The sequence below is a fragment of the Dermacentor andersoni genome, chromosome 4 (assembly GCF_023375885.2).
Source record: "Dermacentor andersoni chromosome 4, qqDerAnde1_hic_scaffold, whole genome shotgun sequence".
Classification (NCBI taxonomy): domain Eukaryota; kingdom Metazoa; phylum Arthropoda; class Arachnida; order Ixodida; family Ixodidae; genus Dermacentor; species Dermacentor andersoni.
In genome coordinates this window covers 162,128,561-162,155,503 of record NC_092817.1, presented here as the reverse complement: position 1 = coordinate 162,155,503, position 26,943 = coordinate 162,128,561, and the positions used below count along the sequence as shown (strand labels likewise).

The 26,943-nt window shown below is 47.1% G+C and overlaps 1 protein-coding gene across 1 annotated transcript in view; it reads left to right on the top strand.

Moving 5' to 3' along the window:
• The window catches only part of LOC126538274 (sodium-dependent phosphate transport protein 3-like), a 72,592-nt gene that overhangs the window by 20,011 nt on the left and 25,638 nt on the right, over window positions 1-26,943 (top strand). The window contains exons 6-7 of the mRNA XM_055074639.2: window positions 8,638-8,821; window positions 9,811-9,950. Of these exons, the coding sequence (XP_054930614.2) occupies window positions 8,638-8,821; window positions 9,811-9,950 (324 nt within the window). The remainder of the gene's footprint in view (window positions 1-8,637; window positions 8,822-9,810; window positions 9,951-26,943) is intronic.

The window sequence follows — 26,943 nt, the reverse complement described above, 5'->3', positions numbered from 1 at the left end:
CTATATCGAACCCGTTTACATCGAATTATTCTATATATCGAACAATTTCTGGTCACGGTATAGTTACAATGAGTATATATGGCAAAAGTTACGCTTACATCGAACAAATATTGCAGTGACTCCCGATATATCGAACGTCAAGCGGCGGTAAAGTGCCCCCAGAAGTTGGCTTTCCCACGCGGTACCGGGGAAACCCGGCGGCACGGCTCCACCCAACCGCTCTCCCTACCGTGACCGCGCTGCCTCAGGCTGTTCGGGCGAGCCGTCGACACTCCTCCTGTCGCGCATAGTGGAGTCTATTAGGCCACATCCTCCCTCTTTATCATCTTTCACTTCCCATTCCCTCTCCCCTGACGACGCTTCGCCGTGCTCCATCACGGGTTGCAGAATCAAGCGTCCTTCCTTTCTTTAGATCACTATCTATCGACACTCCCCAGCAAAAAATGATCCTGGCGCGCCTCAGCGCTTGCTCAGACAGCCAATCAGAGGCTCTTGTGCTGTCTTCGTGCAAGACGGCGAAAGTGCGAGTTGTCTGGCTGCTTTTCTGGTTTATCGTGTTTGCGCTTTGTGGGCCGTCTCCCGGAGTGTTGCCGTGATGAAGCAGCAGAATTCGCCTTTTGTCGTGCAGCTCGAAATCATAAATTGCGTCGAACGCGATGAGAAGTTGAATGTTCCCGCAGCGTGCAAGATTCCGAGGAGCACTCTCGGCACGATTAGGGCTAAAGTGGCCAGACTCGCAACCCGTTGCCGGTGTTGCCTAAGTTTGGAGCGAGCTGTCAAAATTTCCGGGACATTCGAATCAACGGTGGACAAGTTTGTGAGGGCAGATGATGGTGTCGCGACCACGGGAGAGCCCGGAAACGAAGACTACATCGCCGACATCGTACCGAGCACAAATGAAAGTAGGCACATTGAGGAAAGCAATTACGGTCCTTTGCCTACATCCTCCGAAGTGATTGGTGCACTCGCATTAGTCCGGTGCTTCTGCGCGAATGCGGAAGGTTGCGGCCTCAGCTGCTCCGACTCCTTAGGCAACGTGGGGAAGTGCGTGCGTCGCAGGCAGCGAAATTGCCCAAGCAGAAGAAAATGCAGAACTAATTTATGCGAAACTACGCTGGTTTCTTCAATAAAGTGATTTTATAAATGGTATGTGCTTTTATGACATCCAATTATTTAGCAGGCTTATATCGAATTATGCTCTATATCGAACTGATAGGCGTTTTTTTGCGAGTTCGATATAGCCGGCTTTGACTGTAACAGCCTTCTTTTCTTTTTCACGTTATCTATTTTCCTTCTTCTGTCCCCTGCTCATGCTTTCGAGAATAACATTTTCCTTCAATCTGTGCCAGACCAACCCGCAAACCTAAGGCATAACCATCTAAGGCGACAGCCCTGCATGTGAAAACTTTCTTCCATCAGATGTGAACGGGATCTTATCAAGGCACTGGGGAAAGAACAGGCCCCTATTCTTCGCTTTACATGTTTAGAGTGTGCTGACTCAAATGGGAGATGCGGTTTGTTCACTCTTGGTTTAGACATCCAGCACACATAATGCCTGAAAATCCAAATGTTATTGTTTTCTGGAAGTTCATATGTATGTGTTAGTGGGTTTTAAATATCTTTGAAAATGCTAAGAACACTTTGCACTACAACAAGTGTGGTCACAGCTGTTATTCGATTCTTGTTTGAAAATGACATCTTAATTCTTCTTGATGATTAAAATATATTGTTACATGTGGAAAGACCGACAAAATACGTCTATTTACACTGTATTTACAAGAGCAGCACAACCAGAGACCAAGATGGAAACCAGCTCGTGCCAAGCCTGGATGCTTGTCTTTGTTTGCGCCATGTCTCTTGAGTGTCTCTTGTATTGCAACAATATCTTCAAATATATTTTAGACCAGTTTTTACACAGTTTTACACCACAGTTCTGCACCAGTTTTTACAGAGTTTTCTAGGATATTGTTCCGTGGAAGCACAGTAGATGGAACTATTTACAAGGGGCAGCAAGCACGGGCCAACATGGAAGCCAACCAACATCAAGCAAGGCACATGTCGTCCTCAGATCAGCCAGTAGTCGCTCATGGGTACGTTCCACTGACTCTAAGGGTCAACATTTTCTTCTTCAAGCAGCACATAGCATGACACCCAGCAACAGAAGCGGCGGTCCAGTGCCGCTAAGGATCCACAGCAGACAAAGGATGGTAGTGCTTGAGTCTTGAAATCGCTGGGCAGTGAAACAGAAGATGAAGTGGGACTAGCGGACATAATCTCATACGTGACATCAGTCACTTGTCGAAGGACGTGGTATGAGCCCTTGCAGCGAGGATGGAGCTTTTCAGAAAGGCCAACACATCGGGAGTGGTTGCAAAGTAGCACGAGGGCAACCGGTGCGAAACGTTTGTCGCGGTGTCGCTAGTCATAAAGCTGCTTCCGATTGTCTTGGAAAGCAGCGAGACTACCACGGGCTACCTGCCGCATGTAATCAGCCCGATCAATGGCGTCGCATGCATATTCACTAGTGGAAGTTGCAGGGGAAAGAAGAAATGTGTTGATTGCTAAAGTTTGTTCACGTCCAAACAAAAGGTAAAAGGGAGAGTATCCAGCAGTGTCGTGGTGGGAGGAATTTTATGTGAACATCACGTATGGAAGTGCAAGTTCTCAATAGTGGTGGTCAGCCGACAAATACTTTGAACGCATGTCTGCCAGGGTTTGCTTGAAGTGCTCAGTGAGCCCATTCGTCTGAGGATGGTACGACGTGGAGATCTTGTGTTGCATGGAGCAGCAGCGCAGTATATCGTCGATGATTTTAGACAGAAAGGTACGGCCTCGGTCAGTCGGCAGTTGACATGGGGCACCGTGTACTAAAACTACGTCACGCAGGAGGAAGTGCCACGTCTGTAACACATCTGGTCTTGTGTCAAGGTAGCTTGTGTCAATGCTTAGCCTGTCGCGTAATCGGTAGTCACGGCAACCCATTTCTTTCTTGAAGCAGATGTAGGAAAAGGTCCAAGAAGGTCCAAACAGACATGGAAGAAGAGCTGAGGTGGGATGTCGGTGGGCTGAAAGTACCCAGCAGGAAACGCAGGCCGTTTCAGCGTTGACAAAGCAGATGAGAGGATATCAGGCCCTCAATTATTTTTCTTTAGTAGGCTTCCTGGCACTGTTCATTGGCACTGTTATGCAGCTGACTCACGGAAAAGACTCAGTAGAGGGATTCCCTGCACAAGGAGTCTCAGTCGGCCACAGGGTAACGGGATGGACAATCCGCATCTTTGTGTGGATTTGACCGTCTAGGTGTGCTCTTGCAGGCGCAGTGCCCATCGTGCGAGTGAGTCTGCCTGTACAATCTTTCAAAAAGGTGAGCCTAACAGAGGGCATGGTGGTCAGAAACTAATGTGAACGGTTGGCCGAATAGATAAGGGTGAAATTTTGCAGCTACCCAAACATAAGCGAGGCACTCTCGTTCTGTAATTGAGTAATTTTGCTCAGATACGAACAGCATCCTCCTGGCATAAGCAATTATGCAGTTCACTCCATGTTGACGTTGGGCCAAGACAGCGCTCATTCCATACCCACTTTTGTCAGTGTGGACTTCGGTTTGGGCTGATAGGTCGAAATGTACCAAAATACGAGGCATTGTGAGGAGTATGGCTACCTCAGAGGAAGCCACGGCTTCTGCAGGACCCCAGGTAAAAGGGGTGTCTTGTTTAAGATCTGTGACTAGTTTTGCAATCCCTGCAAAATTCTTCACAAACTGGCGAAAAAAGAAGCAGAGCCCCACAAAGCTGCGAACAACTTTGGCAGACTTGGGCACAGGGAAGTCTTTCACAGCTCGCATTTTCTCCGGGTCAGGTTGTACACCAGCAGCCAGCATCCATAACATGGCCAAGGATCGTAATGGAGCATCGGCCGCTTTGATGAATTCAGGAAGTCCAGCACAGCGGAACATGTTAAGAGTCACTGAGAGGCATTTGCGGTGTGTATCAAACGTAGGCAAAAACACAATTATGTACGTCGTTTAAGTAACACAAGCATGTATGTCACTTGAACCCATGAAGCAGAGAGTGCATAATTAGCTCAAATGTAGCTGGGGCATTACACAAAACGAAAATAATGACCTTGTACAGGTGAAGTTCATCAGGAGTTACATAAGACATTTTGTTTCGGTCCATTGGGGCCATAGCTATCTGCTAACATCCAGATCGAAGGTCGATAGAGGAGAAGTAGACGGCACCATACAGACTATCGAGGGCATTGTCAATTTGCGGTAATGAGTAAGCATCTTTCTTCGTAATGTTGTTGAGATGGCAATAGTCCACACAAAAGTGCTACGATCCATCCTTTCTTTTAACTAAAACAGCAGGGGAAGTGCTGGAACTGGAAGACGGCTCCATAATGTTCTTTGCAAGCACCTTGTTGACTTCCTGCTGGATGGCACTTCATTTAGACGCAGACACTCAATAGGAGCGTCGGTGAGCAGGGCTGGTATCACCTTTGTGTATGCGATGCACGACAATGGACGTCTGACCCAAAGGTCGATTCTGCATACAACTAGGGAATACGTTCAAGGGCTTCAGTGTGCTTAGGCAGAAGGTCACTGGCAATCAGGCTGTGAATTTCATGGCTGCCACAAGTTGTTGGAGTCAGAGTGCCCTTCTGAAGACGTGTAGCATCCAGTGCAAGAGCTTCCAGCTGAAAGTCTTGCAGGCGGCAAAGGTGGGCTACGGAAAGCACCTATAGAAGCATTGTTTGATGAAGCTAAAATTCGCAAGTAGAAGGCAGATTCTGTTAGCCCTAATTCTCGGGACTGTGTGGGGTGCAGTGATACCGTGAGTAAGCAGGACATCAGTAAGAGGCGTCACATAGTAGTTGCCATCTGGAACACTTGGCGAACATGACGCTTTGACATAGGTCATGGCTTTAGATGGTAGGCGAACAAAGTCGCTGCAGTGTCGGCGAGACGAAGGAGGTTGGTCAGTGGGTTCGCAGAAGTTAGGCAGTTCAAGGCAGAGGACACCGGCAGAACAATTGATCAGAGTGGAATCGGCAGAAAGGAAATCAAGTGCAAGTATGAGGTCATGAGGGCACTGCACAAGGACCATAAGAGTAACCACCTGGTGACCAGCAGCGCACATCCAGCTGTGCTCATCCTAACGGCAGTGGCCGTCACACCGCCAGCGACACGTACGACTTGGGTTGTGGGAGGTGCATGGATCTTCATGCAATGACGAAGGCTAGCACTCATGACGGAGACGTGCACCCCAGTATCAATCAAAGCTCTGACAGGGGCCCTGCTGATGTGGACTTCAAGAATCTTCCAGTGGGCACGTAAGGGCAACAGAGAATTTTGGGTCAGCGTTGACAGTGCAGCTTCACGTCCAGAAGCTACACAGTCTAGATTTCTGGGGAAAGGTGACGACCAAAGGGTGGCAAAGGAGAGCGTCGGCGAGTCGGTGAATGAGATGGATGGCAATGTGGCAGAGGCGATTGGGCGTAGCGGGTGCCTTCCTCCAGGGAACATTAGGTACAGAGAATTCGGTGTATGACAGAGAGTGGCTTGCAGTACGGAATGGACCAGAGCAAGTGGGAAATGGGCTATGGGACTGAGAGGGCTGCTGGCTTCGGCAATACAGTGAACTTCAAGGGACCCAAGGAAATAGTTCACTTAACTGAAAGTTCACTAAACTGAATATTCACTAGAATATGGAACAGCATAGGGCACAGTAGAAGAGTCAAACGTGCGAAACGCAATTTATGGAGTTATGTACATCACCATATACGAAATGCATAACAGTTACATTGCTGCCTATTTCATTTGGAAAAAACAATCCGCAACTTTCATTTTCACTCGTGCTCTTCAAGTAAAAGAAGTAACACAGCTGTTCAGAGAGTCTGTTTTTGTGCCCTCCCTCTGGGGCACATTGTTGCTGAGACACGAAGTCCCGCAACTTTCCAAGGCATCCTACATCCTCGGCTAGAATTACAGTATGTGAATCTGCTTCTGCCATTGCATCTTCCTCGTTGCACTCTTCTTCAAGATGAACATTGGAAAAAATTTCCAGATCTATTACTTCAGCACAGGTAATGAGCTCACTGTCCCTGCACATAGTCTTCAAACGAAGTGCTGCTGTCAATATCCAGCTGGTGACAGACCTCTGTCCACACCGCAGGGTCGATCCCCTTGTCGTGCTGTTCCTCCTGCTCGCTTTCACTGCACAGGGGGGAAATGCCTGACTGATGCCAGCAGTTTGTAATTGTAGCCGGTGTTACTATTCACCAGGAGCCTCAGGTTCATTCAACTGAAATGTTCGCTATTCAGAAATTTTTTAACTGAAAGATTTTTGCATGGAATGCATAGGAAAACCGCTGGGGATATTCTAAAAGTTCGTTATTCTGAAATATTCGTAAAACTGACATTCATACAACTGAGAGTTTACGGTAGCAAGCAATGTGTCCAGCTCGGCTGCAGCGGAAACAGATAGGCTTATCATTGGCCATTCTCCATTTTAATGGGTTTCTGGAACGATGAAGGGCATATGGTCTGCGACGATGCCTGTCCGTGGAGACTAGGGCAGCGTAGTGTTCCTGGCGCACGCAGGAGAAAAGAGGCATAAGTTCACAAATTCCTGCCAAACAGTGGCCTGGATCAATGAAATAGCCGGTGTCAATGTCTCGGATACCATGGGTTCATAAAAAGCTGGATATGCGGCATCAAGTTCTCGGCGCACAGTGCCCGTCACGTCGTCTGATGTGCTTGGTTGACAAGGAGTTGCCTCGCAGGATGACGTTGCAGCCGCTCGGTAGACACTCGAACCGAGGCGAGATGGACCTGCATTTTGCTTGCCCTAGACGACAGCACTCTTTGATCACCCTATCAACGGTGGTCACATTGATGAAGACGAGCAGATTGAATGCTTCGTATGTGACACCTTTCAAAATGTGGGCGATCTTGTCAGCCTTGGAAATGTTCTGGTCAGCTTGTAGACACAAGACCAGCATGACCTATGTGTACAAGTAAGGCTCACTTGACGTCTAAGCACGTACTGCGAGTTGATTCTTGGCAGCTAGCTGTTGACCAAACAGGTTGCCGAAAAGGTCGCGGAGCTGGTGCTTGAATGTGTCCCAGCTGGTGAGGTCGTCCTCGTGGGTCCGAAACCAGACGCAAGGGGTTTGCCAAGGTAAAATATGACGTTGACCAGCATTATAGTTCAATTTCAGCCATGTTTCCCGGCATGCTCATACATGCTTAGCCACTCATCCACATCATTGCTGTTTGCCCCGGAAAAGATCCCAGGATTGCAGTGCTGTGAGAGGGCGATAAACTTGGTAGCGGTCGCAGGTCTGGCTGACGTGTCATCACCTGGTGGCATGGCGGTAGATTTGAGATGACATCTGTTGCAAAGCTCCGTCGTCAGGAGTAGTACTCTGCACCTCCACCAAATAAATGTTACGTGGAAGCACAGTAGCGGAACTATTTACATAATGTGTCACTGGCCAACATGGAAACCAGCCAACATCAAGCAAGTTACGTCGTCCTTTTCAGATCAGCCATAAGTCGCCTATGCATACGTCCCAATAAATCCAAGGGTCGACATCTTCTTCGAGTAGCACATCGCAGTATTTGACAGCCAATGTGTGAACCCTGATGTGTGAACTTTCAGGAAACAATAACATTCGAAGTTTAGATTTGTGTCCAATTTTTCAGGCATCACATGTGCTCGATGTTTGAAACAAGGGCAAACAAGCCACTACTCCCGTTTGTGTTAGCATGCTCTAAAGTCGTGAAGAGAAGTATAGGGGCCTCTGCACGTGTGGCTCTACCATGCTATCTCATTTGTATATGTGCAAGATTGTGTGATGATTTTATAAGTGGCAGCACCTTTATTGCAGTTTTCAACATTGCACTTTGAGAGGTAGTCATGTTAGTAATACACTAGTGAGCATTTTGGAATTGGTGACCATTAAATAGTTCTGTTGGCAGAAAATGTATTTGTAATAGTGGAGATCACTTTTGCGCATGCATCAGAAGGAAGAAGCGTTTCCCAGCTAGGCGGTCATTTTTTATCATGCTGGTATGTAGTCTGAAGTAGGTATGATAGAAATGATGTATGGTTTATGAAGGAGTTATGCGGTACTTAAAAAATGAAACATTGAAGAAAAAAAAAACTCATTCTTTTGGAAGTCATGATTTTAAAGTCATTATATTGCAAAGTATGCTCTGGCAGAATATTATGGCTCAATTCCATCAACAAGGGCGTAAGAAACAATACTTTGTAAGCGTTGACTGACCCTACTCCACGCTGAAACTCGGAAGTTTGACCCAACTTCGAGCCGCATTATCTCCGCGCGACAAGAACTGATCGTCATCATCTTGGTCTTGTTGCAAAGCTGCTTCTCAGCGTTTGAATTTGGGCTACCTCAAAGCAATGTATGCCTCTCAGAGGCAGGGTAGTTGGCTCTTTTGAAAGGTCGTTAGGAGGATGCTGATCGGGTAAAATGCGCCTTCCTCTCCAATGCAGCCAGGCCCCATCCTTCCAGTTGGCCTTAATGCCCACTTTCTCTCCCGATGTCCCCTGGTGTGACAAAAATGCCTTGGTCTTTACTTGCTTTCACTGCTGCACCTTTATTCAGGGTCTGAGTATGCCCTCATCGGTTGCCCTGGTGGCCCGGTGGGCGCCCCGACGGGAGCGGTCAACCTTTGTAGCAGTGGTGTTCTGTGGCCGGTACATGGGCATCGTGGTGGCCACCCTGCTCTTCGGTCACCTCTCCTCCATGTCAGTGGCTGGAGGGTGGCCCTTTGCCTTCTACATGTCTGGTGAGCCATGTTCACTCAAAGACTATATCGTCGTAAGAACATTGGCCTGCAGGTTTACAGATACGGTCAGACCCGTTTGTAATAGCACTGATTAATACGGTATACCAGGCATTTCACAACAGCTCTCTCTCATTTTAACCCTTTGAGGGTTATAATTTCTTGCATATTGAAGTTCTTCAGAAGGGCTTGTGTCAAGAAAAACAAGTAAATAACTTTTTAGGTGGTGTAAAGCGACAAACATTTTTTATGTGTGTGCTGTATTATGCATTGTGTATCATACTGTTGTTCAGTAGACGGATAACTGGCATAAATAGTTTCTTTTGCTAATGTAATAAAATTCACACAACCTATCTTTATCCTCTATATAAGTTTGCCACAACTAGGGTCCTTATTTTGTAATGCACATATAAGGTGCCGGATGCAATCTTTAGAGCTGGAAACATTTAATGTCAGCCATATTTCACCTCGGCAACGATTTCATCAGTGCAAGAAGGGGAAGAGCATGGTAACGTTATCAAGTGTACGCTAGGGAGACAAGCGACAGGTGGTGTCTGCTCACCTGCCCTCTCCACCTAGTGCATGCATCTCCTTCTCCTTGGCCATGACTGAGCACATAAGGGGGGCCACGCGCCGTATTTTGGAGGTAATCTTAGGTGGATTCAAAGAATGCAAAGGGCGGGCTGAGATGGCTGGTGCCTTGTTTTGCCTTGAGTGATTTTGAGTGTGAGGGCTTAAGAATGAAGCAGAACTTGATCAGCAGTGCTGAATATTGAATAAATGCATGTTTAGTGTGCAACAGCTGTTAGCATTGTTCTGCATATCATTTGTCGTGTCATTCGCGGTTCCTCAGTCATGTTCTTCACTCATGTAAGGGTCACACCTTGCCAAATTTCCTGGAAAAAAGAAGTCTGGGTCTTACACAAGTAAATGTGGTGTATTAAAATGTTCTCCTATAATTCATTCTGGATGGCATACTAATTTCATTGCAGGGCTACTGGGTTTCCTGTGGCTAGCCCTGTGGTACTTCCTGGCCTTTGACGATCCTGCTCGTGACCCAAAGGTGTCTGCTGCAGAGCTTCACAATATACAGGGAGGGAATGGAGGTGGACCACTCAGGGCCAGCACAGCGGTGAGGAACAATGTGTTAGTTTCTTTCACCTCCTCGTCTCATTTCAGCAAGACGCATTTGCAGCTAAATGGGTGTACGATTGGACACAGTCATGTAAAAGTGACGAGTACAAGCAGGCAGGAAAGTGCCAATGAACTTCAGACATTAAAAGTGTTTATTGGATGTACTTGCGGCTGTGATAGAAAGTAGTAGCGGCAATGTTCACAGCGAGGTCTGCAGTCATCGGATCAGATGACCCTGATGGGGATCAGCGCCTTACTTACTGGACATTACCATAAGTTATAGGATCTGCGATACCCAGAGAAAAAATCCAGTCAGCATAAGCTTTTTGGGTTGTGTACGTGGTTTCTTTCATGTGTTGCAACATTTAAAACCCTGTTAATGAATATTATTAATGCAATTATGATTCTATAGTAACTTCACCCAATTTGTAGTATGTGTCCAAGCTCTTTCACAAACCTAGTGACCCAGGTTGTCTACAATGAAACCTTGTTAATATGAACATCATATTAAAGGGGCCTTCGAACACTTCTCAAGCCACCATTTTTCTGCTGCAGGTTGAGTAGATTGTCAGTTGCGAATCTTTCTAACGTAGGTGAAAGCAGCGGTATGACATGGATGGTGGATGGATACAACTTTATTGTACGTCCGGCAAGGTTCAACGCGATCCGGGCTCAGGTCTTCCACGGGAGAACGTCAGGGCCCTGCCTCAACGCCGCCTCACGGGCTTGCTGGACTGTCCACGTTTGAATTCCGAGGTCTGAGCTGGGCAGAGCGGCGGCCCACCTCGACGACAAGGTCTCTGGAAGAACTGCCATCCTTCCTGTAACTACATTGCACTCCCACAGCATGTGTTTGAGTGTTGCTGGTCCTTCCTGGCACAATTTGCACGTGTCGTTCTGATGCTTATCTGGGAAGATACGTTTCAGATGGAATTGATTAGGGAAGGTGTTCGTCCGGAGTTGTCTCCAGGCGATGGCCTGCCTCCTGTTCAACTTGGGACTCGGTGGTGGGTATATCCTTCTGGCGTTCAAATATGTACTGGTTATGTTGTTGTATCTGGTGAGCCTGTCCCGTTCTGCTCGAGAAGCGTTCGCTGTCGTGTGAGAGGCGTTGCCCTGTTCAGCGCGGCGGGTCATGTCTCGCGCCGTCCGGTGCGCCATCTCGTTTAGGTTCGGGAGTGCGTCGCCTTCCGTGGTGACGTGTGCGGGGAACCATATGATCCTCGAGCTCGCGGTTTTGGATCTGCCCGCTTTGCCCAGAATGGACAGGGCTTCCTTGGAAATTCTACCTTTGGCGTAATTTACTGCGGTTTGCGAGTCGCTTGGTACGACTTTGCATTCCTGTTCTGTGAGGGCCAGTGCGATCGCTACTTCCTCCGCTATTTCCCAGTTTTTGATGTATACACTGCATGTGGTTCTGATTTTTGACTCTGCGTCTATGACTATGGCGGTGTATTTTTGGCCGTTTGGATATTCGGCTGCGTCAACAAAGCACGTGTTTCTCTCCCTGCCGAATGAACGGAGGAGAGCCTCGGCTCTTGCCTTTCTTCTACCTTGGTTGTAATCGGGGTGTACGTTTCTTGGGATGTTTGCCACCTTCATGGTGTCTCTGATTTTGTTGGGGATTTGCATTTTCTGGCCGTGCTGGTTGTGGTACGTTATGCCGAGCATGTTCATAATGTACCTTCCCATCATGGTGCTCGACAGGCGTTCGAGCTGCGAGATGCGTTGTGCTTCAGCTATTTCTTCCAGGGTGTTGTATATGCCCAGCTGAGCCAGTAGCTCGGTGCTCATCGATACCGGGAGGCCCAGGGCTATCTTGTACGTTTTCCTTATGAGCGTGTTGATCTTGTTCTTTTCCGCAACGTACCAGTTGTGGTAGGCGGCTACGTAGGCGATGTGGCTGACAACGAATGAGTGGATCAGTCGAATGACGTTTTCTTCCTTCATGCCCGCGTGTCTATTGGTTATTCTCTTTATGAGTCTCATGGCACTGGTGACTTTGCCTTCGATCTTCCTCACGGTTTCGCCGTTAGCTTCGTTGGCCACAATGATCATTCCGAGGATTTTGATCTTGTTTACTTTGGGGATTGCGTTTCCATCTTGGGTGTACAGGCCGATTTCCTCATACTCCTGGGGACCTGTGTAGCTCTTTGGTGGCATGCCTCTGCGCGTGGGCCGGAAAAGGAGTAGTTCGGACTTGCTCGGGGAGCATTTGAGGCCCGTTCCTTGGAGGTACTCTTCGACTTTGTGAATGGCCTTTTGTAGCGCGTCTTCAATTTGGCCGTCACTGCCGCGGTCCGCCCAAATCGTTATATCGTCTGCGTATATAGTGTGGTGGATTCCTTCGATTTCCCGTAGTTTGCTGGGGAGACCCAGTATGACTAAGTTGAAAAAGAGCGGAGATATACCGTATTTACTCGCATAATGATCGCACCTTTTTGTCAGAAAAATTGATGCAAATTCAGGGGTGCGATCATTACGCGGGTTAAATTTCCCACGAAAAAAAAAACAAATTTTTTTTTCGTCCCGCGTTTGCTGCGGGATGCGGGTGCGGGACACCAAAACAACAATGGCGGCCAGCGGAGCAAGCCGAACGCGCCGAATGCGATTTTTTTTTTCTTCTCGTGAGTACATTACGTGCATTGAAACAGTTTCTTCCGTATCAGTGATGAATAATATTGTTAATATCGACAAGTTTGCGGCAATAACGTAGCCATGTCCACTTTGAGGGGACAGAAACAGATGAGCGCGCTTAGCTGCCAGTGACAGAAACGCATGGCCAGCGTGCTGCGGAAACTGCGACATCTGTCTTCATTACTATCCTAACACGGCACGTTTCCGCTAAGGGTGGGTGAATATCTTAGCTGTGTTATAAGTGTCGACGTATGAATAGGGTACAGTTTTAACGTATCAGTGTAAACGTGGCTACTATCGTTGCCGCGCGCGATTTGTTGCGTGCTCATGAGTGCAGGTGAAAAGAATCGAAAGGCGCCTTTTTTGTTTTTGTTGACCACAACCATTATAAAGCCTATCCATAATAAAGGAAAGTTTGGTTGTACCTCTTTTTGTCATGGAAGTGCGGAAAGTGATGAAAGTAATGAAATGAGCCATCTACTTAAGAATGTTTGGTGCGTGCAGACGAGTCGTTCGTGTAGCATTCGACAGATGGTAAGCGCAATAATTATTAGCTAGACTTGGCACACAACATATCGCTGCGGCAAGTTCGGGGTGCGATCATTACACAGGAAATAAAAAAAATCGAATTTCGACGACAAAATTCAGGGGTGCGATCATTACGCGAGTGCGATCATTATGCGAGTAAATACGGTAACTGAGCCCTGGGGGAGTACCTGCACTTCTTTGGGTTCGTTCTTCGGACTCGAAGTCTCCGACCGTCAGGGTGGCTTTGCGATCGTTCAGAAAGTCCCTCACGTAGTTGTAGGCCCTTTCCCCCAGGTTCAGATTAGACACTTGTTTCAGGATCGACTCGTGAGCGACGTTGTCGAATGCTTTCTCCAGGTCTAGTCCTAGGATGGCTCTGGTGTTTCTTGTTTTGTCGTCAAGGGTCTGGTTCTTCAGTTGCAACATGACATCCTGCATTGACAGGCGGAATCGGAAGCCTATCATGGTGTGGGGGTAGGCTTTCGTCTCTTCTAGATGGCTGTTGATACGGTTCAGGAAGGCGTGCTCCAAGACCTTACCCACGCACGACGTGAGAGAGATTGGGCGTCGGTTCTCCAAACTCAACGGCTTTCCGGGCTTGCGTATGAGGATAGCCTTGGACCTCTTACACTGCTCCGGGATGTGGCCTTGCTGTGCTGCTTTGAACTAAAACTGAATTGAAGAAAAGAGACTTTGCGCAGTCCCAGGTTGCTCAACCAGCCTCATCAGCACACCGAAGTAAGCGGAACTTGCGAACATAAAACATGTAGGTAACCATAGAGTGCGAACTTTTGCTGCGTAGGTGCTTTGGGCTCTTACCATTGGCAGCGAGGTGTTAGGTCAACAGGTGAGAAAATGAGGAAAGAATACCGCGTGAAGTTTAAGTTGAGGACATGCATTTCCTTCTCTTTTGTATTTTGAAATTTCTCGGCTAGATAACTTTGGACTGCTTACTCGTGTCGCTTCCATTTGTGTTGCGTTTACTTCTCCAACTGTCAACCTAAGCAATCAGAAACCAAAAAACAGTGGCTGGAAAAGTGTTTGAGGGCCCTGAAACAATTTTGACGATTTTCTATGAACGTACTGTCGTTAGAGTAGGTCCTTCTGATCATTAATTGATGCACCTAAGTGCTTCGCGTAAAGCATGTAATTTATTATAAGGTTTTAAAAATGCACATCGTAGCCGATCGTGGCACACTGCGCGGCAGAATTTTAAGCCACCCCTACCCATATGACGCAAATCACCCATATGACGTCAGTAGGGCGAGCTGTCCGATTTGCTGACCAGGACGTGTGATCGATAATTTTTCCAGCTCTATGGTAAACAAATGATGTTCGTAATAGTTGGAATGTTAATTTGTTTTTATAAAAAGAAAGTAACATCAAGAGAATGCACAAGAACAATTTTTCAGTACACTTAAGCACTTCCGGTGCACAGCAAGTGTCGTCTGCTTGTCTTACAACGTGCTCCGTCTTTCATGAGAGCTCCACCGTCAGTGTCAGTCTGTCTTTTCGCGAGCGCTATGATTCGACTTTGTTGCGTTGTTTACTGCAAACGTAGTGACTGGTAATATGCCAAGCTGCGACTTCGTGTCCCTCTGCAAGGCAGCAGATGAGCGGACTGGCTGCAGCGCATCGGACTGCTGCTATCCGATTGGCGCCAGAATTTGTCCGTTTACGGCCATCGCTTTACACCGGAAGATTACTAACGCAATAATAGCATTTCGAGAGTCCGGTATTAGGGTAAACGCAAGTGCAAAGGGGACAGGGGCTGGCCGTGTCCCCTTGCGTGTCGTTTCATGGGATGAACAGAAGCGCGAATGTGAATGGTCTGCACGGTGCAGCCACCTGGTGGCATAGAGCTCAACCAGACACAGTAGCAGTAACAAAATGTATTCTTCTTTGCTGCTGTGTAAATTTTTCGCAGGAGTGTAATCGTTAACACGTTGTTTTTGTAAATGTTTAAAATGTTTTACACTTGGTTAGAGCAATATTAGCTCTTTCTTTGGCTGGTTAACCTCTGCATCAACGGCTGGACCGTGGAGACTGATCAGGCAGCTCATGTACGTCTACACTAAATTTCCTTCATCAGCTTGAGTTTATGCCTCCACCGTTCCGTCGAAACATTCCGCTAGTGTGTGGTTAACGGAATACCATTCACGTTCGGCGCTGCGACAGAATGTTCGCAATGCATGCTGCTTCGATAGCTCTCACTTGCGGTCAACGGCCAAGCAGCTAGCAGAGAGGTTTCGCGCGGGCGGGGGCGGGCTCCAAAACAACTGGAAGTGGACGATGTGACGTCGTGTGATGACGCATAAGCAATGAAGGCGGAGCTTAGCCCCGTGGCTCGGCGAACGAGTTGAGGAGGAAAAGCATGGCTAGGGAGGAGGGTAACTTGTAATTGCTTGTAGCTCCATTAATACGTAACGCTTCACTTAAATTGTGGTGCAAATGTTCTACTTAAGCTGTACCCTACGCGTCTACAAAATTTGTCCGAACCGTTTCAGGGGCCCTTTAACAAACTTTTCAGATTAATCAACATTCAGAAATCCCCTGCTGACTTCTTATAGCTTCAATGTAAATGTATTTCAGTACTATGAACTTCAGAATGCCGAACTTTTCAACGTAATGATCGTTATTCAATTTTCGCATCATATTATCAACACCTCGGTAATACGAATTCATATTTCCGGAGCCGTGGGCTAGAAGATGACATGGTGTAAAATGCACATGCTGTGGTGCTGGCATCGAAAAACCTGAGATGGCACAGAAGGAGAAAAACGCAGGAGGGGGCGACGACACATCAGGTTTCCTAGCTCATACTCTGCCAAAACAAGTGTTGCCTGGCAACAGAGGCACCTCTCTTCCTTATTTCATCCCTCTTTTGGCGTCTGCCTCTTTTTTCTATTGCAGTTCTTTCCATGGCCTTTGCATACACAGAGAAATGTAACCTCCATGCTCACGGGGATGCCTCATGGCTTGCCATTTCCGGACAGCGTCGTTTACATGGGCTTGTGTTTTCAAATGCAGATAAACCTCAATACAACGAACTTCAGTATAGCGAAATTCTCGACATAACTAGGTACTTAACTTTTCAGAACTTCTTGTCCATAGAACACTATGTGTTCAAAACCTGAACATAGATAAGTGTATTTATACGTGATTTCAGTATAATTAAATTTCACTGCCACCACAGAGGAATGCCCTTACAATACAGTAAACCCTCGTTATAACAAAGTTGCTCCAGTCGAATTATTGCTTTGTTCAATATTTCTTTCAGTCCCAACAAAAACTCGCGCATTTTAAACTGGATTGCTCGAAGCATACCAAGAAGCTGCCCCACTTAGTCAACTGTCAAGCAGTGTGGGCACATTGACGGCAGTTCTCAGCACCTTTTGCACCAAGCAAAGCATTCCACGCCGGACGAGCGAGCAACCTTCTTTGTCACTACTTATGCCATTGTGCCGCCTATGCGCCTTTTTCCTCCATGCTATGCCCACGTGTTATCAGCGACGAGCAGCAGCACACTCACGGCCAACGTTACTAGGCTAGGTTCGGTTGTTTAATTCTCTGTAGACGCTGTATATCGCGGGCGCCCCCGTGCCTTGGTTTGCCGCCTGAGGGCAGGAACACCGCAGGTAGCTCTATGCGGGTGCAGCTTTGCGTTGGCGAAGGTGCTCGGGACCTCCGACGTTGCAACTTATGAATGCAGCGTTTGCACCGATGCATTTTTATTATGTTTTTATAGTCTCACATTTAGCAGATTGATTAAAAAACTTTACATAGCTGTGAAAATGCTGCTGCACTCCCCTGGAGTGCGCCACAGCAGCCCTGGCTGTCCACTGTGCTCTACTGATTAGCTGTTGCTGATGAGTAGCTGTAAGCAGCATATTAGTAGCTGTAGTCGGCTGTTGCTGATTTGTACTAATTAATTATTAATGCGAACGCATTGTATGGCTCATGAGGCAGTGCTAGTGCGACCATGCGATGGTGCAAAAAGTTAAGAGAGCCCAAGTGAGCCAATCGAGCCAGTTGACGACGTCAGTTAAGGCAGAGTGAATTAGGCAAAGTTAATTAAAGCACAGTTAATTAAAATAAGGTTACGGCACTAGAACCCATGACGATTGGTGGAAGTCAAACCCACCACCATTGGTGTTAATTAGGGTGCAGTTAATTAAGACCAATTTTCTAAAATATAGTTAAGGCACTCGAACCCATGACCTTCAGTGGGAGTGGCCTCAACACACGGCCTCAACATGTGGACACAGCTCGCGGCCTCAACACGTGGTTCGCAAAGTGCCTCAAGCGGCCAGTCGCATGGCAATTTTACATGCATTTGCGGGCTTTTTCCACAATCGGAAAAATACTTTTATGTAGCACATATTGAGAAACAGAAAGCTGTATCGGGAGTTTTTCATCTCGCTCTACAATTTTGTCATTGACACTTTTCATCTAACTATAATGTTTGACAAGTTGATTAATTAATTAAGACTAATGATCTAACTAGGCTGAATTTTAAAAAAAATAATTTGACTATCTCCAAGCGACGGCGAACAATATTACCTTGGTTCTGCCCAGCTACGTGGCATTTGCATATTTATAAACTCTCGCTAAAGTTAGCTGAGACACCCTGTATATACACACTCTCAGCACTTCCATTTCGGAATGAAAAAAAAATGAAGCTAGCACTGTTTCTTTCACCAGAGCTCCACATTCGCAAGTGCAATGTTAAAACCTATGTGAGCTGTGCTCGTGTGCGAGCAGACTTGCACATTCAAGGCAGGTTCTCGCTGCAGGAACTGAGCATAAATATGCACTCACATCACCAAATAAAATTGGGTGATACGGGCCGTAAGCTCATCAAAAGTGCACACTGCATTGAAAACGCACCAGAGTGTCACAAAAAGTACCGAGACTGCAGAAAAACACGCATGTATACAAACAGCCAAAACATGTGAACAGCCGTGGACAGTGCTTTGCTGCCTTGTGTGCGCTGTGCTGACTGAGCAAAGTGTGACAGCAGCGCCACGAGATGCGAGGATCGGTGGTGGGTCCACGCAGTCACAGGAGTTTGGAAACTGGATCTAGTCTAGTAACATTGCTCACGGTGGCGCTCACGGCCTCTCCTTCTTGCCGCACTTGCCTTTCCTCACCGCTTGCCCTCTCAGTTCGTGCTTTTTGATTGTGGCGACCACTCTGTACAGCACACTGATCATCCCAACCACCAGAGCCACAATCACCACGATTGTGGTGTTCAGCCCCGCGTTCAAGGACAACTGTCATGGCCCCAGAGCAAGTCCAGACAAAAATAACCTAGAAAACAAAAGGCGCAGCCAGCAGTGCGCGGACACCCGTGCGCTTGCTTCCACAGAAACTGCATGAGTACAACCATGTGACCCTGCTCCACCAACAGGAAAATGCGGATAAGCCCTAGACCTCCTCACCTGCCCTCGTTTGCTGGCTCGGGCAGCAAGATGAAAGAGCGTCACTGCCTTTAGTTTTATTCGGCGGGCTTGTTCGCACCGAGCGAGCCAACGATCCTCTACCCGCCGTGGTTGCTCAGTGGCTATGGTGTTAGGCTGCTGAGCACGAGGTTGCGGGATCAAATCCCGGCCACGGCGGCCGCATTTCGATGGGGGCAAAATGCGAAAACACCTGTGTACGTAGATTTAGGTGCACGTTAAAGAACCCCAGGTGGTCGAAATTTCTGGAGCCCTCCACTACGGCGTGCCTCATAATCAGAAAGTGGTTTTGGCACGTAAAACCTCCTAATTTTATTTTTTTTTAACGATCCTCTCCATTTACCCTTTTCCATGTACCCTTTTCCTCGCATGCTACGCCCGTGCGCTATCGGCAATGCGTGGCGGCAGTGTCGCGGCCGTGGTGGCAACAGTGTTGTGGAAGTAGTGCACAACAGAACACACAAATAATATTCCGCATGCCTGGCGTGCCCAGAGTTACCTGAACCTAGACCCCATTGGCTCTCTTTCTCTGGTTGGGCAAAAGGGCCAATTGCTACCAAGAAATTAGGTCCATGTCTGACGTGATCGCAATTGAAAATGTGTCATGTGGCTCCCATATTAGACTTTCGTAAGTTGTGATATTTTACCTCTACTTTCTTTTTAGCTTTTATGGAATGGTTGCTTTTATCGTATTGCCACTTGCATCAAATTTTTTCGCCGTCCTGTTCATTACGTTATAACAGAGGTTTACTATAAATGGAAATTTCTGCGGACGCAGATGGCTAAATGTTTCAAAACAGGCGGCTGCTTGTGAATGCACCTCTCAAATTGCGCACCACCACTGAAGCAGGGCAGTGTCATGTTCCATATCAAGTCGAAGTGCGATAAGATCCTTTTGCACCCTGCACACTGCATGCCTTGGGTGCATGGGTGTCACGAAGCGAAGTGGCGAAGTGATTCATGTTTAGGTTACATATATTGGGATAGCAGTTATATGGACACTCCAACCGCATTTCTGCCGTCGCTGTGAGGTTCCATGCAAAGCAGGGCGATCTCACGCACGCAGTGGAGAAAACCGGGGAGAAAGCATGCAGTCTTCCGTCGCGCGTATGGCTCCGAAGGTAGGGAGGAGTGGCACATTCTATTCCAGGCGGCCCGGGCGGCTGTGTCTTGAAAGCCATCTGCGATGAGGACAGAGTCCGCCGTTCATGGTGTTTTCACAGCTTAGTTCGCGTTCACGGTAAAAACAGTATGAAGGTTGATTTGTTCGTTGGTGCTGCTGCACTTGGTCAGCCCAGTGTCCCGACAGCGAGTTTCTGCAGTCATCGAGTTAGATGTGTCCATGTTTGTTGGTGCTTGCATGACACCATGCTTGTTAATTCAGTTAGCATGCCTATGTTTACAAGTATATGTGGCTGATAAAACTACTATCCTTATTTTGTATAGCTGTCCACTAATTTGCTATTGCAATCGATGCTTCGCCTTTCAGGCGAAACTGCAACTTTTATAAAACAAAGCACTTGAGTATTAATGATGAGGCTGTTTGTACAGATGCACAACAAACGCAAAAGTTATATTTACAGGACAGCTGATGTAAGGTTTAAAAAACAAACTAGGCTTTAACAGCAAGGTTCAAAAATCACTATAACGGGTAATGAAAAAATGTCACCGAGTCATGGTGCAGAATTGTAGGCACATTATGGGACTTGCAAAGATGCTGGCAGTTAGGTTCGGCGCTGGTGCAGACCTGATGAAGCAGTGGCAGTCGACGGCACCGTAGCGCGAAGGGCTTGCATGTGGAGGAGGCAATGGCTGGACACCCTTTTGGCGTTCGCTAGCCATAGCTTGGGCATGGTGACAGAAGACAGCTTTAGTTTAGCGTGCGCTATACCATTGCACACGCTATAAAATAGCGGGTCATCACTGCGCATGTACATAACGCTAAACGGCACATAGCGTATAGCGTACGCATGCTATTTCTCAGATTTAGCATTAGCGTCCTTGCGTGGTTTGTGGAGTTTGCGTGAAACATGGCAGCGGTCTTGGCTGCCCGCTTCGAATTGAATTTGGCATTGCTTTTGTAAAATGCACTTAGTTCGTAGCAAATGACTGTGTCAATGGCTTTCGCTTAGTCTCAGGCCGCTTCGACGACAGAGTATTATGAATAACCTTGTGGTGTTTTCGAGATAGCTTCTCGTTTCAAACGAGTCAAAGCCTAACAACAGAAGCGTTCTAAAGCCCCTCAATCTCCCAAAGTAGTGCCATTCACTTCCCTCCTCCTCCGCTAGGCGCGGCCTCGACGGTGGCGCCGCCGGTGGTGGGCCTGCCGTAGCAGACGACGGCTGACATGCTACGGGAGGAAATCCGCAGAAAAGTTCGTTCGAGCCCTGCGGAGCAGTTTTTTCAATCGAGATCTTTCTTTGTCAGTCGGTAACTGGCCTTTAGAACTTCATGTGGGAATTTCGGAAGAAATAGAGAAAAGGGCGTATTCAAGGCGTATTTAAGGCGTAAAGCGCGCGACGTTGAGAGTTCGTGTTGCTGAAACACGACGCAAGCACGCGGTGTACTCGAACACCCGCGTAATTACTAAAGTTTCAGGTGTTGAGAGCGTGAAAGTATGTGTACGTGGTTTCGTAGGTTCATTTATGTACCTGCAGGATACTTTTGTTCCGCCGGCGCTTGAGAGATTGCTGACCGCACACAACAGGAATGGCTGTGTGCGGTCAGCAATGCCTGGCAACAGGGCAGTTTTTTTCATTGCGGGGTGCTTTGGTAATTGCGACGATATATTGTTTTTTTTTTTTACAAGTACTGCTCCAGGAGGGCACATGTAATGGCTAACGCAGGCCTCTGAAGAGCACGTGACATTACAACAATGCAGGCGTCGCAGGGAGTGTTCGCATACAAAATTGGCTGTCCGCGATCTTATACCCCCTTGGCATGCACAGGCTTCGGCGAGCCCCATCCAGCCCTGGTTCTAGCTTTCGTGTTCCCGTTGCCACTTTGGTGGCCTGGAGGCGCCGTCAATAATACGAAATAATGACAAGGTGTTACAACTAGTAAATAAAATTTATTGAAGAAATACAATTGTGCCAAGGCGCCAACTTCTAAAGCAGCGCTAGCGCGCCTGCGCGAGTATTATGAAACGCCAACGAGGAATTTACCGGCCCACGTACGACTCTACGATCAAAGTGCACGTTAAACATCCCCAGGCGAGCTAGATAAAGTTATCCAGAGCCATCCACTACGACCTGCATCCTAGCTTTAGTCGCTTCGGAACGTTAAAAACGTTAATCACCACAAACCAAATCAATACATGCGAGCGTAGATGCGAAGCTAAAAGACTGCATCGTAAGTCATATTGAGCCTCGCAAAAGCGTCGAGAACGTGCTAACTTCTGCTGGAGCTCAAAACACACCCTGAATAAAGTCGCTTTTACGTCACAGGCCAGCTGCAGATGCGTGCATTTTCACCGCAAGACGAAACTACATGAAACAAAGAGAGCACATTCGAGAAAAAAAGTCACACAACGCGCTAAAAACACGCAGAGCATGAACATACACTTTTTCGAAGCGGAAGGCGTGAACTACAGCCTCGAAATAAGAGGTTGTGAGTAGCCGTGGCCCTTACTTCACTAAGCCGTGCGTTCTTTGCCACTTCCTCGAAGTCAGCTCGCCCGATCCTGCGAATCCACACTTCTTGCGTTGCGCCCGCCGGACGGCAAAGCAAAAAGCTTTTTGCCCTCGCTGTGTCTGTTGCGGCAACCGAAGGCGCAGCAGCATGGCATCGCAATTAAGTTCTCGGCCCTACACATTCTATTACGCTAACGCACTCCGTCAGTCCGCCTGCCGTACTTTCGTCGCGCAGGCCCAACAATGGAGGTCGGCGCGCACTGGAAAGAAAAAAATATACAAAAGCGCGGCGCCTGCTCCGCGCTGGAAAGGTAAGATATACAAAAGCGCGGCGCCTGCTTCTACGTGACACAGATTGGCCAATGGGGGAGCGGAGGAGGCTGGGGCGACAGGAGGCATGGAGGAGGACGCGCCAGGGTGAGCGGGGTGGCGGAAAGATCTAAGAATGGCGCTACTTTTGAAAAATTGAGGGGCTTTAAAGCGTTCGAGATGTCAGCGCCACCTATCGCTACAGTCAGGAGATAGCCGCAATGACGGCATGTGACCTCTGAGATCTGAAGATCTCGCAGGCCAACTAAAACTGTAAAAAATGTGCACTGTTTAGCGTACGCTATACTATAGCGTATAACGTACACTATAGTTGCATACGCTAAACTAAAGCTGTCTAGAGATGCTAGGTTTGCCCAGATTTGATGCGCTTGTGACGTTCACCAACCGCAGGCTGCGGGAAAGAGCTTGGTGATGCGCGTGTGACTAGGTAGGAGCCTACAACAACCTTTGACCAGGAACTCAGCAGGCCACTACTCACCGTCTTCTCAGTCCTGCCACGTCTACCACGCTCACCGTCTCCCTCCAAACTCTCTCACGCGCCCTTCCACCTGCTTCTTTTCCTTCTCTCCACTGGGCACGTGCACATGTCATCGATGCACCGTAGTCACTCGTTTTCGCACGTCATCGCCGTTGTCTGCTTGTTCATTTCACCGCCCACGATGCACATAAACATATATGTCCACTCTGTGTGCATCATGACAAAGGGAAAGCGTGTGAGGGTAGGCAGAGAAGGATGGTGGCTTGATAGGTGCCATCTTCCCACACGAGTAACAGGAAAGAGGGAGAGGTGAGCAAACTCGCAATAATGCGCACGTCTTCTTTTCTAGCTTGGCTATGGCTGTGCATCGCTGTCAGCACGAATTGAACGCATACGCAACCTACACACTATGTTTTAGAGGTAATGTTCTGTACGTGCAAAGATTCGGCATACAAAGATGGCATGATGTTATGTGGGCTCTCTTCCTGCAAGTTTACTACTGGAGGTTGCGTAATCTCGAGTTTCGAAGGCTCGTTAAAGCAGGAGGCAAACGAAACATTCGCTCCCTGCTGCTGGTACTTTTTATGATTGCGTCGTCCCACTGCTGGAGACACTATCAGCCACGGGGGCAGAGTGGACGTGAAAGCATGGCCGGCTTCACTTAATTCAAGCCTCCAATGTGAAGCTATCATTGACAAGTCACGGAACCATATCTTCTTTGCCGACTCTCAAACTCTATAAAATTAATCTTTCTTTTTTCATTCAAGTTTGCTTTTGTTGAGTGCTTGATAATTCGGAAAGTTCTCTGGCCTCTTCCATGTAAGAAAAGTCTATTGGCGACCACTTATTTGCATGGACAGTCTAATTTCAATATGACAAAATTTCTATATAACAAAGCAAGTTACTTATTTTACCTACTTCTTTATATTGAGGTTTAACTGTACTTCAGATGTCCACCTCGAGCAAGACAGTTATGGTGTCTGCGTCAAGGGATGTGAAAAAAAAAGAACATTGCGCTTTGGAAGTGACATATAGCTTATTCCTTGTCGGTGGTTTTGTAGGTAGTGGCGGCGTTTATTTTGTGTGCGCTACTTTTGCTAATGCTGCATCGGCAGTTCATGACGGCGGAATCTATGTAAAATAGCAGCAGCTTGGGCCTAGAGTCAACACTGATGTTTTCGTGGACGACCGATACTGTGACAACTGAAGCAACTGATGGTTTGATGGGCGGAATGGTTCATTTTATGGCTTTTATTATAACGAACATTCAGAATAATGGAACAATTCGTCACGGTCTCCTGAAGTTCGTTATATTGAGATTTCACTGTACTAGCTGGGGCCACTAGGTATGTGCTGATTTGCCAAGCAGACATGTGTCTTGCTGAGGAGACATGTCCCACTGAGTATGTGCCTGAATGAGCAGCTTGTCTGGCTCATGTCTGGCCTGGACAACTTGGTTCATTGGGTATGTGCCACTTCATATAGCTTCATTCGTATAGCCACTTCATATAGCTTCAAACAAGCAATTTTGGCACTGTGTATATGATATTGGCACGGGCCCATTGTTAGCCAATCCCTCAGATTGAGTGTGTCAAGGCGACACAAAATGTACGTAGCCTTAAATAGTTTGAGGTAATAGCACCCCACCCACGATAGCACCTCCACGTCGAGCACGTGCACTTGATGAATAGACATTGTAACGGAGCTGGAACCTGGACACTAGGGATAGTGGCAGCTGTGCAAATCTTTGCAACTTCGAATATTTGATTCAAATTGGCTAGCATTTCATTCAATTCGGAAGACACATTTATTATTCGAAATATTCGGATCCCTAAAAATTCCTGTTGCCGTTTTTTTTTAAAGTCTGCTTCGCTGCAGTACAGCCTTGTTATGCGGCGAAGCATACAGACTATTGCTGTGAGGCATATTTGTTGTGCAGAGAAGCAAATGGTTACGATGAGGCAAGGAAGAGAATGACGACAGTCCTGAAGATGACGAGAAGTTGACACAGCCTGGCTGGGCTCTCTTTAGTCTCTGCGAACATTCTTTCTTTGTAAATAGATATTGTAAATAGTTTTACACGCGTAACAATATCGAAGGTAAGAATGGGCACTGTCACGATGCCCTTGCTTGTGCTTATGGCTACCCATGTGACACTATCAGTTCAAGCACCCACACTGTGCTGCCTCTTCATGCATCTGTGCAGCACCAGCCGCCAGGTGGAAACCTCTGCGTCTGCTACTAATCTGACTAAGCGTATAAAAACACCGTTTCCAAACTACATTGGCCAAGTCGCAAGCTTGGCAGTGTTTTAGAACCTTGTTCTGAAGTTGTTGAGTACCTCCAGGATGCTTCCATGGCAAACCTGACTTTAAAAGAAGAAAGGAAAAATTCAACACAAAGGAACCCAGATATGTCTTCAACAACGAAAGCTTTTGAAAGGTTTCTTCCAAGTCGGCACTGTGGAATGTCTTTTTTAAGCTCATCAACCAGCAGCAAGTTTTTCATACTTGTAGCAGTGATTTTCACTGCCATAAGCACATGTTGAGGATGGTATGTGCACCATGAAATTTTGAGCAAAAAAGAAAGAAGATCCATGCGAGTGGTAATGGAAGCATGGTGCCCACTGTTGGCTCGGCTTGCATAGGGATATCTGCCGATACCAGGCATTAGTTGTGTCTAGTGAGCAGCTCTTTTCAGCATCTGAAAGAATTACGACATGCAGGCGGCTTTCACTGCTCCTATAGATGTCAAAGAGCTATCCTTCCTTCATAACAACATTAAATAACTACAGTGATGTTACTGCCAAGCAGAAGTGTGGCACGCAAGAATTTTGTTCACCACAAAGCATAATTTTTCTGTGCAACATACTTGCTTTCTTTTTTTTTTCTTACCGCTGGTTGGTGAAAAAAATTGAATTTTTTGCAAAACCAGTAGTACTTGCATTCGAAAAAATATTTGACAAATATTCAATTTACACTTGATTTTCTTTATTTGAATTCGCTTTGAAATTGAAAATTCACCTAGAAACTCCTATGGGACTTGCGTATGTATAAGCATTGTGCCACTTGCTCATCTCCACACAGCCCAGTGTCATTGCTAATGTTATGGAACTTGATCCAACCAATATAAACAAGAGCGCTGTGGCAACACAAACTGCTGCAGACGGCAGCAATCATTATATGCAGTTATTGCTCTTTAGCACCTTATCCGTCCACGTTGAACCACGATCAGCCGTCATCAACTGTGCTTTAGCAGTGACTGCGTATGGCACAGCCACGCAGGCCTATATTCTCGCTGCTTAGTTTTGCGTTGAAGTAAGACGTGGGGGCCCTACCTTGAAAGTGATCTGCAATGTGGACCTAGTGCGCCGAGTGCTGACAGCTTCATGTGCTCTGTGTTCTCACAGTTTAGTTTGCGCTGAAGCGAGGGGCAGGACGAAAGCGAATGTGCTTGCTGCTGCAGGCCCTATCTTGAAAGCGATCATCTTACATGGCAAATGGATGGACCAGTTTCCTCACTGGGTTGGCATAGAGATGCTTATGCATTTAAAAATTTGACATTTGCTCACCCCTAGATAGTAGAGATTACTACAGAGTTTCAACTGGGGTGCAGTGATTACAAAGTATACTGTGTAATAGTATCATTCAGCATTGTGATTGGCAGTGAGCATGCCCCTTCGTGTGCTTGCCGATGTGCCCATTAGGTTTTGTGATTCATGGATTGCATGGGCATACAATAATCATCATAATAATCATCATAACATATTAAACATGGCATCGCCTATTACACACATCATAAGAAAGATTGCTAATTGCATTAACACTGCCAATCATCTAAGGATCGATGCACCTGCCATTTTTTTTAATTACTGCTTTGTTTGAGTGAGTTATTGCTTGTAGTATTGTATCACTGTTATGTTAC